This window comes from Vicugna pacos, chromosome 12 (assembly GCF_048564905.1).
Source record: "Vicugna pacos chromosome 12, VicPac4, whole genome shotgun sequence".
In the NCBI taxonomy this organism is placed as follows: domain Eukaryota; kingdom Metazoa; phylum Chordata; class Mammalia; order Artiodactyla; family Camelidae; genus Vicugna; species Vicugna pacos.
Window position 1 is genome coordinate 61,333,235 of NC_132998.1, and position 17,196 is coordinate 61,350,430.

Here is a 17,196-nt window from a genome sequence, read left to right on the forward strand (position 1 = left end):
AGATGCAAAGACCAGAGGTGACAAGCTCACTGCCTCCCATTAAGTGAGAGGCCAGTTCATAGGGGAGAAAATGGGGAGGTGGTACCCACAGAGGACCCCCGATCCCATGTCCCCGCTCCAGGGGACAGTGCCAGCAGCCCCTGAGACTCCATCAGGGAAGCGCTTCCTGCGCTGACCCACCCCAGGGGCTACGTTCAGTCAGACTTAAATGCAGTTCCCTGCCACTCCTGAGAACACAGAGTGTGGTGTTCCCTGCCACACCTGGAAAGGATGGCACTGACGGTGACCTCCAGGCATTTCCTGGCAGTTAAGGACTCAAAGGCAGAGTGAGCCCTAGACTAAATCCCTGGTGTTTTTGCTTCCAAGGGGCCCGCAGCCCCGGGAGCAGATCCACCCAGCCCGCTGCCTAGGTCTGCTGTTGTACTGGGTGCACGCGCTGCCTGGCGCCTGGGGGTGGATGAACTCAGTCCACCCCCACCCCGCCCCCCTCAGGCTGCTGCTGAGTGTCCCCAGTTAACCCCAAAGAGGAACCTAAGAGTCTAAACAACAAAATTTACCCAGATGGTAGGTGTCAGACAGGAGTTCAAGCCCAGGTACCCAAGTGTTAAGCACGTGCCTCGCTCCCTCAGAAACACTGACTGATCGGTTCTCCCCACCACTTTCAGAACAAAGAGTGGCCCACGAGGCTCCCTGCTGCTGTGACCTCTGCTGGTTTACGTGCCATCCCTAGGTGAGATTCTACGACTGATGGCACTATTGTGGTCACAGAGTCTTGCCCTGGCGCCTGGAAAAGCAAGTCTGGGCCACCCAGCCCGTGGCCAAAAGGCTGAGAATGACACGAGACTTCTGCCGAGAAGCAAGCAGAATGGGTTCCCCACTCACGAAGATGTTTTGCTGTCCCGGGACCACTTTTTGATTTGTGAGAGCTTGTTGATCAGGAAGATGCCCTTTCCCTGGGCTTTGCCGCAAGGCTTCATGATCCAGGTGCTGGAGGGGCTTTTCCTGAACTCCTCCACAAACAGGTTGTAGTCAGCCGGCAGCATGTAGGTGACCGGAACAAAGTCTGAGAGGAGACAACGGTTAGCCAGCCCGACGGGGGCCAACAACAGCAAAACACTGCCACCGCCTCTCCAGGGCCTGTTTCGTTCCCCCACGCCCCCACCCAGCATCTCACAGAGTGAGGACTTCCACCATTCAGACCCTGAACAGCACAGGCACACCTCGATTATTGCGCTTCACAGACACTGCATTTTCTACAAATTGAGGGTTTGGGGCAACCCTGCACCAAGCAAGTCTATCGGAACCATTTTCCAACAACCTTTGCTCACTTCATGTTTTGGTGTCACATTTTGGTAATTCTCACAGTATTTCAAACTCTTTCATCTGTGATCAGTGATCTTTGATGTCACTACTGCAAAAAGAGAACTACTCGCTGAAGGCTCAGATGGTCAGCATTTTTCAGCAGTAAAATATTTTTAAATGAAGGTAGGCGTATTGATTTTTCCGACATAATGCTATTGCACACTTTAGTGCGAAGATAACTTTTATTTGCAATTGAAAACCAAAAAATCAGTGTCACTTGCTTTATTGAAGTATATGCTTTATTTTGGTGGTCTGGAACCCTACCCACAAGATCTCCGAGGTCTGCCTGTAACGAGTTCTCTCTCTTAGCTGTGTGCTAAGTACTTTACAAATCTGTATCATTTCATCCCACGGCAACCTGTGAGCTAGGTAGGTACCGTTATCTTTCCCATTTATCAGATGAGGAAACTGAGGCCCAGAGAGGTCTCATATAATTTTCCCCAGGTATGTAAAGGGATTCTGAAACTATCTGACAGCCCTGCTGTTCTCACCAGATGGGACAGGGACACGTGGCTCTCCCTTGGCATTGCTGGATACAGTAATGACCCCTCCTGGCAGCCTGTAGCTCAGGAAGTGGCCCCCTGGTCCTGTGCACATTCCCAAGGCGCTCACACAAACTCAGATTCCAAAGTTGAGCCACCGCCCTCTCCCTGTTCTGGAGACACCTGGAATGAGGGAGGCACCCACTATTTGCACAAACACGTTCACTCATCAAAGCCAACAACAGTCACCATCTCATGCCTTGAGCCACTGACGTAAAACCTTTAAACTATTTAAAACACAAGGCCAGCAAAAAGGGCACGAACCCAGATAGAGGTATTTTCCATTTTCATCTTTTTCTGCCAGAGGACTCCCTTCCTTCTCCAGCTCCTTCCTGTATCTTTTGATGTTCTTCACCATCAGATCCTTCCGCGTCAGTTCATAGTGGTTGGGAAAGTGGTTGACTATCTGATCGTCTGAGAGCCGGTAGCCGGTCTCCACACTGAAGACACTGCGGATGGTCTGCACACTCATCCTAAAAGAGAAGCACAGATGGGCGTGCAGGACGAGGCTCGGGCACGTGTGCATGGAGGCAGGTCTCATTAAAGCCCTGGGACTTCTGACCTGGAGCAAGTTCCCTCAGGGCTCACCTGTCCACACCCCGGTCCCCACCCCACAGCGGCACAGGATACGGGCCCAGTGACTATATCTGGACTGTCTGAGGCAGGGGCACTTGTGACTCTGCCCTGAACAGTTTCACTCTCTGGCACAGAGTAAACGCTCAGTAAATGTTTATCGGTTAACGATAACACTGATTATTGATAACAAACTAATGAAAGACAGATGCCTTCAGACTCTGAAGTCAGGAAACTCACTGACTCAATTTCTGCACCCAAAGCCAGGAAGGACAGGGACCCCTTAAAACCCAAATCCCAGGTGTTATTTAGGGCCCTGAGTCAGCACTTTATATTCCTGGAGAGCGAGATCCCTGCCAGGCCAGCTAGACTGCAAAGCCCCCAGTGAAATGAGTTGAAAGAGAAATGGATTCCTTCTCACCCTCTAAGAAAGCCAATCTCCCTGCCACATCCATCCGTCCTCACTCGCCCCCCAGAGAACCACGAAGGACAGAAGGGCTGGCACCCACAAGGGAGCCGCAGAGCCACGAAACAAGGCAGGTCATCCAGTGGCCTCTCACTCTGCCGTCCCTGTCCCCAGCCACCCCCACCTCACAGCACCAACCAGAGGTTTCTTTTGATTCCATAATCATTAGAATAAAAGACTTAATTTTTTTTTTATTATAGGAGATCTCAACCAAAGGCAGAAGCAGAGGGGAAAGTGTAACAGTAGCCCATTACCCAGCTTCAGGGGTCACCAGCCAGTCTTGTTCTATTTACACCCCAACCCCTCCCCACAGCACTGGCTTTTTTTGAAGTAATTCCCAGACATTATATCATCTCATCCAAAATAGTCCTGTTAGAATCTATAACACTTAAGGACTCCTTTTTATACCATACGATTTCTTATTTTATACCGTTATCACAACTTAAAAAAAAAAAAGGAATAGTAATTCCTGAATATCATCAACTATTACTCGGTGTTCAAATCTCCCTGTCTGATCAATATTTTTTACAGCTTTTGCAAATAGAGGCCAGGCCCTCTGATTTGGTGGCTGATGGCCACATGGCCACAATATCCTCTGTTTACTGATTTGGTGGGTGACATTCTTCATCATGTAAGACAAGCTATTCCAAGCTCACCGTCCCTTTCTTGACAAGAAATGTACAAGACATTTGTGGAGAGAAGCCCCTGTTGTCCTTCAAGGGCATCCTGGACCAGCCAAGCCCCAGCGGACCTGCCAGGAGATGCATGAGTGAGCCCAGACAGGATCAGTGAACTCCTACCAGACCAAAAGAACCACTCAGCCGAGCCCATAAACTCACATGCAATAAAAATGGTTGTTGTTTTAAGCCCCTTAAATTTTGCAACGTTTGTTACTTACCATCAGTCTGGCAATAGATAACCCATACGCCCCCTCCAGCACAGACACTGTTCACATGTTTTCACCCTGCTGCTACTTCCTGCCCATATGCAAGCTATTTCTGCAGACTTAATATCAGAATTCAAGTACAATTTCATGTTTTTCTTCATACGTGTTCCATTTTCCAAGTTGTTTTATAATCATCATAATCATTTTAACAGTTATACCATAATCCACTTGGTTAATGCAGTTACCTCTCCTCAACCACTTCACATTTAGTTGTTTACAATATTTTTCCCTGTCCAGTTTTTAAGACCTGACAGTACACTTAATGGTTAAAACATTAGATCTCAAGATATCAGATAGCCTACTGTCCACCAAAACTGAATCAAGAAGAAACTGAACACTTGAACAATCCGATCACTAGAAAGGAAATAGAAATAGCAATTAAAAACCTCCCTACAAATAAAAGTCCAGGACCGGATGGCTTCACCGGGGAATTCTACCAAACATACAAAGAAGAACTCATACCAGTCCTTCTCAAACTCTTCCAGACGATTGAAAAGGAGGGAATACTCCCAAACTCATTCTACGAAGCCACCATCACCCTGATACCAAAACCAGACAAAGACACTACAAAAAAAGAGAATTATAGGCCAATATCACTGATGAACATAGACGCCAAAATCCTTACCAAAATTTTAGCAAATAGAATCCAACAACACATAAAAAAGATTATACATCATGACCAAGTGGGGTTCATCCCAGGGACACAAGGCTGGTTCAACATACGCAAATCAATCAATGTAATACATCACATCAACAAGAGAAAGGACAAAAACCACATGATCATCTCAATCGATGCAGAAAAAGCATTTGATAAAATTCAACATCCATTTATGATAAAAACTCTCGCCAAAGTGGGAATAGAGGGAACATATCTCAACATAATAAAAGCTATATATGACAAACCTACAGTCAGCATAGTACTCAACGGCGAAAAACTCAAAAGCTTCCCACTAAAATCTGGGACAAGACAAGGATGCCCACTATCACCCCTCCTATTCAAAATAGTCCTGGAAGTCCTAGCCACAGCAGTCAGGCAAGAGAAAGAAATAAAAGGGATCCAAATTGGAAAAGAAGAGGTAAAAGTGTCACTATATGCCGACAACATGTTACTATATATAGAAAATCCTAAAAGGTCCACACAAAAACTGCTAGAGGTGATCGAAGAATTCAGCAAGGTAGCAGGTTACAAAATTAACGTCCAAAAATCAGTTGCATTTCTTTACACTTTCACTAAATCAACAGAAAAAGAAAGTAAAGAAACAATCCCCTTTAAAATAGCACCCAAAGTAATAAAATATCTGGGAATAAATCTAACCAAGGAGGCGAAAGAATTATACACAGAAAACTATAAACCATTGATGAAGGAAATTAAAGAAGACTTTAAAAAATGGAAAGATATTCCATGCTCCTGGATTGGAAGAATCAATATTGTTAAAATGGTCACACTGCCCAAGGCAATCTACAGATTTAATGCAATCCCTATCCAATTACCCAGGACATATTTCACAGAACTAGAACAAGTCATAATAAAATTTATATGGAACCATCAAAGACCTAGAATTGCCAAAGCATTACTGAAGAGAAAGAAAGAGGCTGGAGGAATAACTCTCCCAGACTTCAGACAATACTATAGAGCTACAGTCATCAAGATAGCATGGTATTGGTACCAAAACAGACATATAGACCAATGGAACAGAATAGAGAGCCCAGAAATGAACCCACAAACTTTTGGTCAACTCATCTTCGACAAAGGAGGCAAGAATATACAATGGAATAAAGACAGTCTCTTCAGCAAATGGTGTTGGGAAAACTGGACAGCAGCATGTAAAACAATGAAGCTAGAACACTCCCTTACACCATATACAAAAATCAACTCAAAATGGATTAAAGACTTAAACATAAGACAAGATACAATAAACCTCCTAGAGGAAAACATAGGCAAAACATTATCTGACATACATTTCAAAAATTTTCTCCTAGAAGAAATAAAAGCAAGAATAAACAAATGGGACCTAATGAAACTTACAAGCTTCTGCACAGCAAAGGAAACCAGAAATAAAACAAGAAGAAAACCTACGGAATGGGAGAAAATTTTTGCAAGTGAAACCGACAAAGGCTTGATCTCCAGAATATATAAGCAGCTCATACGACTCAATAAGAAAAAAATAAACAACCCAATCCAAAAATGGGCAGAAGACCTAAACAAGCAATTCTCCAAGGAAGACATACAAATGATCAAAAAGCACATGAAAAAATGCTCAATATCACTAATTATCAGAGAAATGCAAATCAAAACTACAATGAGGTATCACCTCACACCAGTCAGAATGGCCGTCATTCAAAAATCCAAAAATGACAAATGCTGGAGAGGCTGTGGAGAAAGGGGAATCCTCCTACCCTGCTGGTGGGAATGCAGTTTGGTGCAGCCACTATGGAAAACAGTGTGGAGATTCCTCAAAAGACTAGGAATAGACTTACCATATGACCCAGGAATCCCACTCCTGGGCTTGTATCCAGAAGGAAATCTACTTCAGGATGACACCTGCACCCCAATGTTCATAGCAGCACTATTTACAATAGCCAAAACATGGAAACAGCCTAAATGTCCATCAACAGGTGACTGGATAAAGAAGATGTGGTATATTTATAGAATGGAATATTACTCAGCCATAAAAACCGACAACATAACGCCATTTGTAGCAACATGGATGCTCCTGGAGAATGTCATTCTAAGTGAAGTAAGCCAGAAAGAGAAAGAAAAATACCATATGAGATCGCTCATATATGGAATCTAAAAAACAAAAACAAAAACAAAAACAAACAAACAAACAAAAACAAAGCATAAATACAGGACAGAAATAGACTCATGGACAGAGAATACAGACTTGTGGTTACCAGGGGGGTAGAGGGTGGGAAGGGATAGACTGGGATTTCAAAATTGTAGAATAGATAAACAAGATTACACTGTATAGCACAGGGAAATATACACAAAATGTTATGATAAATCACAGAGAAAAAAATGTGAAAAAAAAAAAAGATATCAGATAGCCGAAGTGATCATACTGTTTAGCCCTTTGTTCTCTCTCATTCTCTTTTTTGGTTAAGAATAGCTCCGAAATGCTTCTCGGCATGAAGAAGGGAACACTCAACTCCCCCCCAGCATTTGACTACCTATCCAGAGAAGCCAAAAAACGCACTGAGTTCTGCCGGGCCCACGGCACAGGGCGGCGGGACACCATAGGAGCAAGGACAGGACAGTCAAGTTCAGCCTGCATCAGGGCTCTGGATAAATTACCTCATTTTACCTTTGACAAGAAAGAATGTAAACCTGGCACTAAACCACGTGCAGATGCTAACCACTCCATAAATGCCCTCCCCACCTGCATTCCGTGCTCCTGAAGGAAAATCAGGCTGTGGTTTAAAGGGCAGGTAACTTGACCGCTGTCAAAGCAAAGCTGGGGTCACCCCTCCACCCACTGCTGGAGCTGGGGGCTGGGTACTGCCTACTCTGAGCCCGGACCCTGCCAGGTTCTGGAGGGGCTCAGATAAGCCAGGCAAGGTCCTCACTCTCCAGGGGTTCACATTGACACCTAGAGAGGGGACAGGCGGGGAAACCACGAACCGTGGCACCCGGTGTTTGCTGCCACGGCATCTGAATAAGCAGCCTGGGAGGCTGCGAGAGGCAGAGGCGGCTTCCAGGGCAGGTGCGCTGGTGCGCAAAGGACAGTGACGCACAGGCTGATGGGACGCCCACCACATGCCAGGCGCCCCAGGGTCTGTGCCTTACTGATTCACTGAAACCTCAAACAACCGTGTTTACAAAGAGACGCCAAGTCCTCTGCTAATGGCAACCCAGACAGCAGGGGAGGAGACAAGACAGGACTGAAGCCACGTATGGCTCCGGCTCCAGGGTCTGGACATCTAATCCCCAGATGCACTGTGTCTCTGAAGGGTGGGCTGATCGGGGCAGAAAGCACACTGTGTACAAAGCTGTAAAAGTGAGACAGTCTCGGTAGGTCAGCAGGGAAAAAGGTGCAGCTGCCACACTGGGGGGACTGCGGGAGGGAACTGGGGAGAAGGGAAGTGCTGGAGGGAGACCGAGCACCATCTCTTCAGGCAGCACAGGGAGACGGAGTCTTGCAGGGCAGGGGAGGGATACACAGGGTGAAGCCCCTGCAGATCATGATGTGCTCCCCATGTCCCCCTGACCCCTCAAAGATTCAGTGCGATGCTCTGCACCCAGGAGCTGCAGAGGGTCGGGGATGAGTAACCCACCGACCGGAGGGGGTCGGGCGGGCTCGTTTCTCACCCAAATTCCCACAGTGTTAACACACTCAGCTGTGCTGAAACGTCCCTGGGCTTCTTCCCCAGGCTGACACCCGGGAGCGTGGGACCCTCCACCACGTGTCCTGACCGAGGGCTCACAAAGAGCCTGGGGGTGACCCAGTGCAACAGGAGGGACCTTCACAGGTGAGACCTGCACTCTGGTACCAGAAGTAACACCCACCAAGGGGCTTCGGACAACAAAGCCCTGCTTTTTTACACTCACCAGTAAAAATTCCAGTCCTCGTTTTCTGTCACTTGGACCCATCCTCTCTTCTCAAAGTTATTTATCAGCACCGACTTCTCGATGTCAGTGACCCATTTCACTTTTCCTGCCATAATCCTGGAAGAGATCAACCTTTCAGGGACACGAAACTTCAAAGAACTGACTTCCCCTCATCCAAGGAATCCTTGACACGAGGCGAGCGGACGTCCCCTCCCCACACTCAATCTTCCCCTCGGTGGTGCTCAGCCAGGGCGGGTCACCCCCAGGGGACATCTGGCATTTTGTGGGGGGGGGTGTGGGGGATGCCTCTGCCATCAAGTGAGCAGAGCCGGGGATGCTCTCAACGCCCTCCAATGTACAGGAGGCCAGCCCCCCGCCCCAAAGCACTCAGCCCAATGTCAGCTGGGCCAAGACTGAGCATCCTGGTCAAGTGTGAGATAAAGGCGATAAACAGTGACTTGCATCTGGGAGTCGCACAGGAGAGGCACCGGGGCTGTGAGAGCCGGAGGCAGCTGGGAGCACCCACCCCAATCCCATCAAGTGCTGCCCGTCTCCCTGCTGCCTCCCCCGCCCTGCTCCAATTCACTCTCTTTAACTGTGGGTGAGCTTTAGGTGCTTCTCTGACCACTTCACCCCACTGGTGAATAACCAACGTGGTTCCCACTGTACTTAAAACACGAAGACCCTCACCTGCTTTTCCAGGCATATCTTGTGCCTCCTTCTCCCTCACCTGCTCCGTTCTTGCCACACTGGTCTTCTCTGCCCATGTCCTCCTCTGCCTCAGGGCCTTGGCACATGCTGGGCGTCTCTGCCTATGGGACGCCCCCCTTCCTCTCTGCTTGGCTAAGCTACCTCCCACTTATCTGCCAGCATAAGTGAACATCACTTCCTCCACAAAGCCCGTCTGACTCTCCAGATCAGGGACACAGCCCCTCAGCATCCTGTCCCTGCTCGAGGGCAGGAGCTGGCTTTTCTCGTCACTGCTTTGTGCCCGGGTGCAGCACCGTGCCTGGCATGCAGCAGATGCTCGGTTCAGGAAGAATGAGTGACTGTGGTCCCAGGCCTGTCACCACCACCATGTGACTCTGAGCAAGTTACCAGACCTCTCAGGACCTGTTTCCTCCTTTGAAGTCTGGTTTTCAAACGACTCAAGCAGCCCAGGATTCCAGGCTCATCCCAGCTCCGACCGCAGAAGGGTGCCTTTGTTACGCTCCTGTGTACACCTTCATGTGAAAATGGGGTTCCATGAAAAACCAGCCTTGAAAGCCGGGGGACCTGACGAGCCTCGTGGGCCTTTTATGAAAGGAGGCACCTCCCCCATGGAATTGTTATGGCATCACATGTGGGGCAACTAACAGGGTGGAAAGGGCACAGGACGTGGAGACGGGGCCGCCTGCTGAGGGGCGTGTATTTTCCGCCACCAGCCCACCTTACTTTATTGCCATCTGCGGATACTGTATTCTTTACAAATTGAAGGTTTGGAGCAACCCTGCATCAAGCAAGTCTGTCGGTGCCATTTTTCCAACAGCATTTGCTCACTTTGTGTCTCCACATAACATTTTGGTTATTCTCATAACATTTCAAACTTTTTCAATATTACACACTTCTTGTGGGGATCTGTGATCAGGGATCTCTGATGTGACTACTATGACTCACTGAAGGCTCAGTTACCATTTTTTAGCCATAGTGTTTTTAAATTAAGGCACGTACATTTTTTCTAGACAAGCTGCTATTGCACATATAGTGTGAAGATAACTTTTACATGCACTGGGAAACCAAAATTTTCATGTGATTTGCTTTATTGTGACATTTGCTTTGCTACAGTGGTCTGGACCTGAATCTACAGCATCTCTGAGGTCTGCCTGTATCTGACTTCAGCCTGCACAGCCCCGCATCCCTGAAAACTCCTGCTCATACTCTGCCCCCTAGAGTCCAACTGCAGACACAGGATTTGGGTGAGAATCACCTCCCTCAACCAAGCAATGTCCACACCACGACCACCGGAGCTGCACAATTCAAACACAAGTCTTACTGGGCGACCTCACACCAGTCACTGACTCCCACCCGGAGACGACGCAGAAGTAAGAGCAGTAACAAAATAACAGAAGTAGTCCTTACACTAGCACTGTGCTTTAGTCGCTAAATAGTCACAAAATGCTCCCAGGGGTATGATCCCAAACCCAGCAAGGCAGGTGGAGCAAGTATTCTCATCCTCAGTTTACTGAGCAGGAAATGGAGCCTCTGAGAAGGGGAGGGTTCCTCCCGGCCCCCTGCTGCCTCTACTCACCACGTGCACAAGCGGTCACCGAGGCAAACATCTCAGGCCAGACCTACCACAGGGACCACTGGAGCCAAGGGGAATGTCCAACTTCTCTTCAGTTTCACTGACTCCCGCCACGAGTGCTTACCTAAAATAAAACTAACACACAGAAGGAATGTACACAGCAGCACCAGGTCAAGAGATGCTCTAACAGTTTCTAAATACAGCCGAGCAGCAACTACACAGAGTATTCAGCAGACGGCATCTTTTGTTTAACAAGTGCTCACCAGAGCCTCTGGGTTCCTCTCTTGTTGTGATGAGCATTTCTGAATTACTTACTTCCTGGCTTCTGCTGACCTCTCTAAGCTGCCGGGCCACCCCTTCCTTTCACGCACCCCTTGCTTTGGCTGAACGCAGCCCCCGCTGCTGTCTGGTGCTCACAGGCAGCCCTCGCCCTCGTGAACCTGCGTCCACACTGTTCCCCGACCCAACACCTTTCTCTGCTGCTGTTCATCTGCGCACAGCACAGTTCAAAGGCCACCTCCCCCAGGAAGCCATTCTCGCCACCTCCCCCAGGAAGCCATTCTCACCACCTCCTCGGAGCCCTCCCCAGACCTCTCCTGCCATCGTCCTGCCATCGTTGTTCTGAATTTTGATTTATTTATTTACTTTATTTGGGGAAGGAGATAATTAGGTTTATTTACTTTCTTTATTTTTAGAGGAGGTACTGGGGATTGAACTCAGGACCTCTTGCATGCTAAGCACGCGCTTTACCACTGAGCTACACCCACCTCCCTTGCCATCTCTGTTGACACCGGGAACTTCTGATCTCGCATTTTAGTTCTGTGTACATTCCTTCCATAAATGCGTGAGGGTGGGGACTCTCTTAGTCACTGTTTCCTCCTCATCCCACTGCCTCCAGATTTAAGAGTGAGAATTTGCAGAAAAGGTCACAGTCCATTTGCCAACCCTATTATCTCCAGCCCACTGGCACATGAGAGACCAATAATGACTCCTCGTTGTGAGTCAGTGAACGGACACGTCCTTAAGGGTCAGTCCTTTGAACCTGTCTCTTCATTTCAACAGCTGCTTCCCTGGAAATGCTTGGGTTGAACTGTGTCCCCCAAAACATATGCTGAAGTCCTAATCCTGGTACTTGTAAACATGACCTTATTTGCAAGTAGGGTCTTTGCAGTTAAGATGAGGCCATTTGGTGGGGGGTGGTGACCCCAATCTGATGACATTGTTACGAGATGGAAGGTCAGACAGACATACACAGGCAGAGAATGCCACATGAGGACACAGGGACAGACAGATATAGAGGGAAGGTGACTATGTGAAGGAGGCAGAGATCAGAGTTATGCTGCCACAAGCCAAGAAATGCCTGGGGCCACCGGAAACTGGAAGATGCAAGGAATCCTTCCCAGCATCTTCAGAGAGAACACAGCTCTGCCAACACCCTGATATCAGACTGGTGGCCTCACTGAGCTGCCCAGTGGGCGGCACTTCAATACCACAGCCCTGGGAACCCAATACAAGACAGAACCACCCCAAACACTCGGGGAGAAAGAAGAATAAGAAATGCATGCCTACACAGTCTTACATATACATGTGGGGGTAAAGCGCTGAGCAAAGACAAGATAGTCATTTACGGTTTTAAAAATAAAGGAAAAATTAAGTAAGGCCACCTCCTTTAAAAGAACCCCTGTTCAGAAATGCACCAAAATCAGTGTGGAAATCAGCACTGAGAACTGATGAAGAGCAGTCTGGGGAGCCCCAGGAGGGACAGCGGCTTCCTCCACACCCGAGGCTTAGAGGCCAGTTCACTTCTAGCGCTGATGCGTCCATGTCTGACAAGTTCTGGCAAGTTCTCCCGGGGCCTCAGCCTCCCCAGTGACAAAAATGGGAAAGTGACAGCTCCTTGGCGGCACTGCTGGGATTACCGCAAGGTCAGGCAGGCGTGGACCTGGCTCGGAGCGGGTCCTCCAAACAGTTAACTGGATTTGACATGAGCACACCAGGCAGAAAGAGCTGCACCCTGAAGCTGCCCCGATTGGGCTCCGCACGCTCCTCGGTCCAGCCCCTCCTCACGGGGGCCTGCCAGGCTCCTGGCCTGAGCTCCACCCCGCCCTCACGGAGTAAGTGATTACATATGTACACCACCACGGAAACAATGGCTACACTTATTAAGCACCGGGACGAGTCAGGCTAAGGGCTGGGCGGTCTGTGCGAATTCCTCTCTACTGTGAACATCCTTATGGCCCACAGGGTGCTGGAAGGCGGGTATCTCCCCACCTATAGACAGGAACGTGGGGCTCAGAGAGCAAGAGGCAGAGAAGGGACGGCAACCTCACAACCCACACCCTCTCCTCCCACACGTGTGCACACATCAGTTTACCCCTCTCCTCCCACACGTGTGTGCACATCAGTTTCTGTGTCCCCCACATCGATCTCCTAGCACCCAGCCAGGGCCAGGCACAGCGAGGGGGCTCCAAAGTCATCTGCAGGACAGGCAAAGGAACCAGCTGGCCAATCCCCACAGTACAGAAGCCGGGGCTGATGCCTTCCGAATCCTAGGAAATACTAAGCCTTTTCCTTAGAAAAGCAAATAGATAAATACCTGATGTCAGATTGTTTTCCTGTGACTTCCTCCTAAAACAGAAAAAAAAAAAAGTGGAGTTAACGGTACTGTGTAAGGAACGTGAGACATAATCTCTCTGCTGGTTCACACGAATTGATGCCTCAGAATTTTAAGCCTCTCCGCCGGCTACTTCAAAACTGAGCATCATGAAAACCTAACTAGGAAAAAGAGAGTGATGTGCTGGTCCTTATGCTGATCACAGTTCAAAACTGCAGTGGGCTGTCACCACGTGAGGTATGTCAGCCTCGGAAAGCCATCCTGAAACCAGACAATTGTTGGTTATTTTCAGAACACAATGTGGGGCCCACTCCTGGGGCAAGTGGGCACAACCTTTGCAAGCTTGAGAGTAGGTTCCCACTGGGACATCCCTGGGCATCCAGGCCACCCACGGTCTAGATTCTCATCCACCAGTCAGCACTGACAGCCACTCTGTGCCAGGTTGGGGACTGGAGACAGAAAGCTGCCCGGGTCGAGGCGCTCCTGGACAGTCCTGACCAGGGGAGGCAAGAGACACATTGAGCAAGCGGCAGCCCTGGTGGCAAAGTGCTTTAACAGCCCAACAAAATCCAACTGCGGCCCTGAGGAGGAAGTGACTATTAATTCAGTCCAGCAGCAAATCATGCCAGCTCCATCCCCAGATTCCAGATCCCTCTGAGTCCCTCTCAGCGTCCCTGCAGTCTTGACCAGTTTCCTTGACTCCAACCTCAACCCACTGCTACCTCACCCCAGCAGCAGACCCATCATTTTACACACACAGAGCAAATCATGTCACTCTGCTCATAAGCCTGCAGTGGCCTCCCACAGCACTCAGAATAAAGCTAGCAGATTGCCCGTGACCTACAAGGCTGGCCCTGCATGACCTGGGCCCCCCACGCCTCTCAGGCCTTGTCTTCCAGCACCCTTTCCACATGCCTTCCCTCTCCAGACCCTTGTCTCTTTCAGCTTCTCACACCCACCAAGCTGCATCCTGTCTTAAGGCTTTGCTCTTCCACCACATCTGGCCCTTTCTCAAAGGTCAATTCCTCAGAGTGGCTTTCTCAATCTTAATCTCCATCCTCCCCATTTGCCACTTTCCTTCTCTGTGGCACTCAGGTTGCACACAACTGTTTAGTCCACTGCCAACTCAAAGCATGGTCCGCAATCCTGCAGCACTGGCATCATGACCTGGAGCTTGCTGGAAACACAAATTCTCCAGCTCCCCCAACACCCCCTCTGCCACACACAGCGATGTATGCATTCAGACTCCTTGGGAATCTGTGTCTTAACAAGCTCTCAGGTGATTCTTACACATGCTCAAGTTTGAAAAAGAACCAGTCCAGTTCCTTGGGGACCATCTGTCTTCGACACAGATATGTCACATCACGAGAGCAGGAATGCTGTTCCACCTTATCTCCTGATTAGTCCCTGCACCCAGGATAGTGTCTAGGAATAGCAGGCACTCAATCAATATTTGATGAATGAACAAAGATAAAGACATGAATTTCCTCCACATACACAAACATGTGCTGTTTGTACCAAGCAGTGAAGCAGGTATAGCCCAGCTCAACAGGGGCTGTCAGTCCTGTAGGGGAGAGAACCTGGAGACAGTCACCCACAAACACTTCCACAGCTCTACCCAGGCAAGAAGTAGGAGGCCGGGAGTTTAGCTGATTTCCGCTGAGCAAGGGAACATCTCAGGAAATCTCTGTGTCTACGACCCCGTGAGGACAGAACTTTGCCAAGAGGCCCTTCACTTCCTGGAGTTATGACTACCCCTAGACAAAAGCCAGGATAACGGCTCAGGAGAAACAGCAAGCAGGGAGAAGAACTTACACTCGTTGGAGTCATTTTACTCTTCTGGGTCCAGCCATTGAGAAATGGGAGCCCTCCCTGATCCCATGACCCCTACCCTAGACACTGATCACTACCAGTTTCAATAAAGTCCCAGCTAGGCCAGAATCCTAGGACATTTGGATTCTTTTCCAGCTAGTCTTTTTTGAAAAGGAAAAAAGAGACATCTTTAAATGACAGTGTAAATGACAACCCCACAGTGTCCCAGTGCATTCTGTCCCAGCTGTATTGCCTCTGTCCATCTCCTCACCCCTCTGGGTGACAGTGCCCTGAATCCAGGGCTGAGCCAATCTTTTTGTACTGCCACAGCCCAAATATGCTCATTAAATGTTTCCTGGACAAAGAACCACTTTACAAAACTCACACAGCTTACAAGGGTAAGAAACTTTTACTTCTAGAATGAGTCCTCTGTCATGCCCCAGCTACCCTATCGGGTGGTTGACTACCCACCCCTCGCCCCACAACGATGGGGAAACAAGGAAGAGAAATACCTAGGTCCAGTCCCCAAAAGAGAGGCGAGCAAGGAGGTAAACATTTATCTCTTGTCTCCTGTCCAGAGCTCTAGCCACAGGTACACCGCGCCCTGCAAGATGCCAAGAGAAACAATACAGATGGCAAGTGAATGAAAAAGCTTAGGAACAATGAAATTCTGGGATACCCAATAATAAAAAGCATGCAATTACAAGGATCGGGCTGCACAAGTTATGTCATAGGAATTGAAGAGGAAGAGGGGCACAGTGGTCAGCGCAGGCTTCCTGGAGGACGCTGATACCGGGAACAGCATCTAAGCCGCACGGTCGTGGCCGCGCAGACCAGCGCACACAACCGCTCGCGCATGCGCACTCGCCCACCCACGCACTGCCACACCCTCGGTCCCGGGAGACGGCGGCCTCGGCGGCGGGACCTCACCTGTGCGCGCAGAGCGCGGCGGAGCGCCCAGAAGCGCGGAGCACTGCGGCCCCACGCCGCGCCCCGACCCCGCCTCCAGCCCCACTGCGGCACTTGCAAACAGGACGCCGTCCTCTATCCCGCGATCCGGCCCGCCGCCCGCCGGGCTCTACTTCCGGGGCGGCACCCTGGCAACCGAAGACGCGGCAGCCGGCGCCACGACTGCTTCCGGGGTCAGACATTCCCGGCTTGTTGCTACTCCCCCAGCTTGGTGGTCCGCCAGCCTCAGGGCTGAGATCCCACGAGGAGCCAGCCGTCCACCCTCTGTGGCCTCGCAACCTTCAGGGCCCAGAAATGAGGTTGAGAGGGGTCGGGGCGCGAGATCGAGCCTGATAGTGGGAGGTAGGGCAGGACGGTGGCTGGGGCCCTGGCTCCAGTCCGCTGCTCAGTTTCAGTGTCTGTAAAACTGGGACTGTTGGTCGCACCTGCAGCGTTTATTGTAAGGATAACATACCAAGGTGCGCTCGGTAAGTAGTAATCAGTAAATGGTCTAGTCAAAGGTCACCTCATTTGTGAAGCGTTCCCTGAGCGTGGGACAGGTATAGTTAGTTACTCAAACTAGAATTTTTAAACTCCTTCTCTTAGGAAGAGGCAGCCTGGCCTAGTGAGAAATTTAAAACCGAAACCAGACCTAGATTGAATCCTTGCTCCAAAATCCACTAGCCATGTGGCTTTTGGCAGGTCCTGTCACTTCTTTGAGCCTCAGTTTCTTGTCTGTAAATGGAGACAACAGCACCTACGTTGAAGGATTGTTTTTTGGAAAGATAATTTTAAAAAAAAAAGGCACTTCGATATAGCACACACTACTTGCTCAAATACTTGTTGAATGAATAACATACTCAAAAAAGAACATGTAACCCAGACATCTGTCAGCCTTGGAAGTGCACTTAAAGGCAGCAGGAAAGAGAAGAAACAGAATTTATATCCCTGTTCTGTTACATTCTAGTGGTTTGGGCTCAGGCAAATCTTAGCTTCTTGATTACAGTTTCTTCATGGAGAAATGGGAATAATGATCTCCATCTCTCAAAGGTGAAAAAGAGTGTAAATTCCTAGGTGAATAGCACGTAGGAAGGTGTTTA

General features: G+C 49.2%; 1 protein-coding gene across 4 annotated transcripts in view; it reads right to left on the reverse strand.

The window, feature by feature from the left end:
• Positions 1–16,229, reverse strand: part of TTLL1 (TTL family tubulin polyglutamylase complex subunit L1) — a 31,535-nt gene extending 15,306 nt beyond the window's left edge. For 2 of the 4 annotated variants that reach the window (XM_072973637.1, XM_072973634.1), the window contains exons 1-7: positions 16,079–16,229; positions 15,661–15,752; positions 13,319–13,350; positions 10,726–10,857; positions 8,439–8,555; positions 2,169–2,377; positions 883–1,063 (exon numbers count right to left, since the gene is read on the reverse strand). In XM_072973637.1, the coding sequence (XP_072829738.1) occupies positions 883–1,063; positions 2,169–2,377; positions 8,439–8,551 (503 nt within the window). In that variant the 5' untranslated portion in view covers positions 8,552–8,555; positions 10,726–10,857; positions 13,319–13,350; positions 15,661–15,752; positions 16,079–16,229. Of the gene's footprint in view, positions 1–882; positions 1,064–2,168; positions 2,378–8,438; positions 8,556–10,725; positions 10,858–13,318; positions 13,351–15,660; positions 15,753–15,852; positions 15,975–16,078 lie in introns of those variants that run through there. The other 2 variants (XM_072973636.1, XM_072973635.1) reach the window with 2 other exon arrangements.
• Between the last annotated feature and the right edge of the window lie 967 nt (positions 16,230–17,196).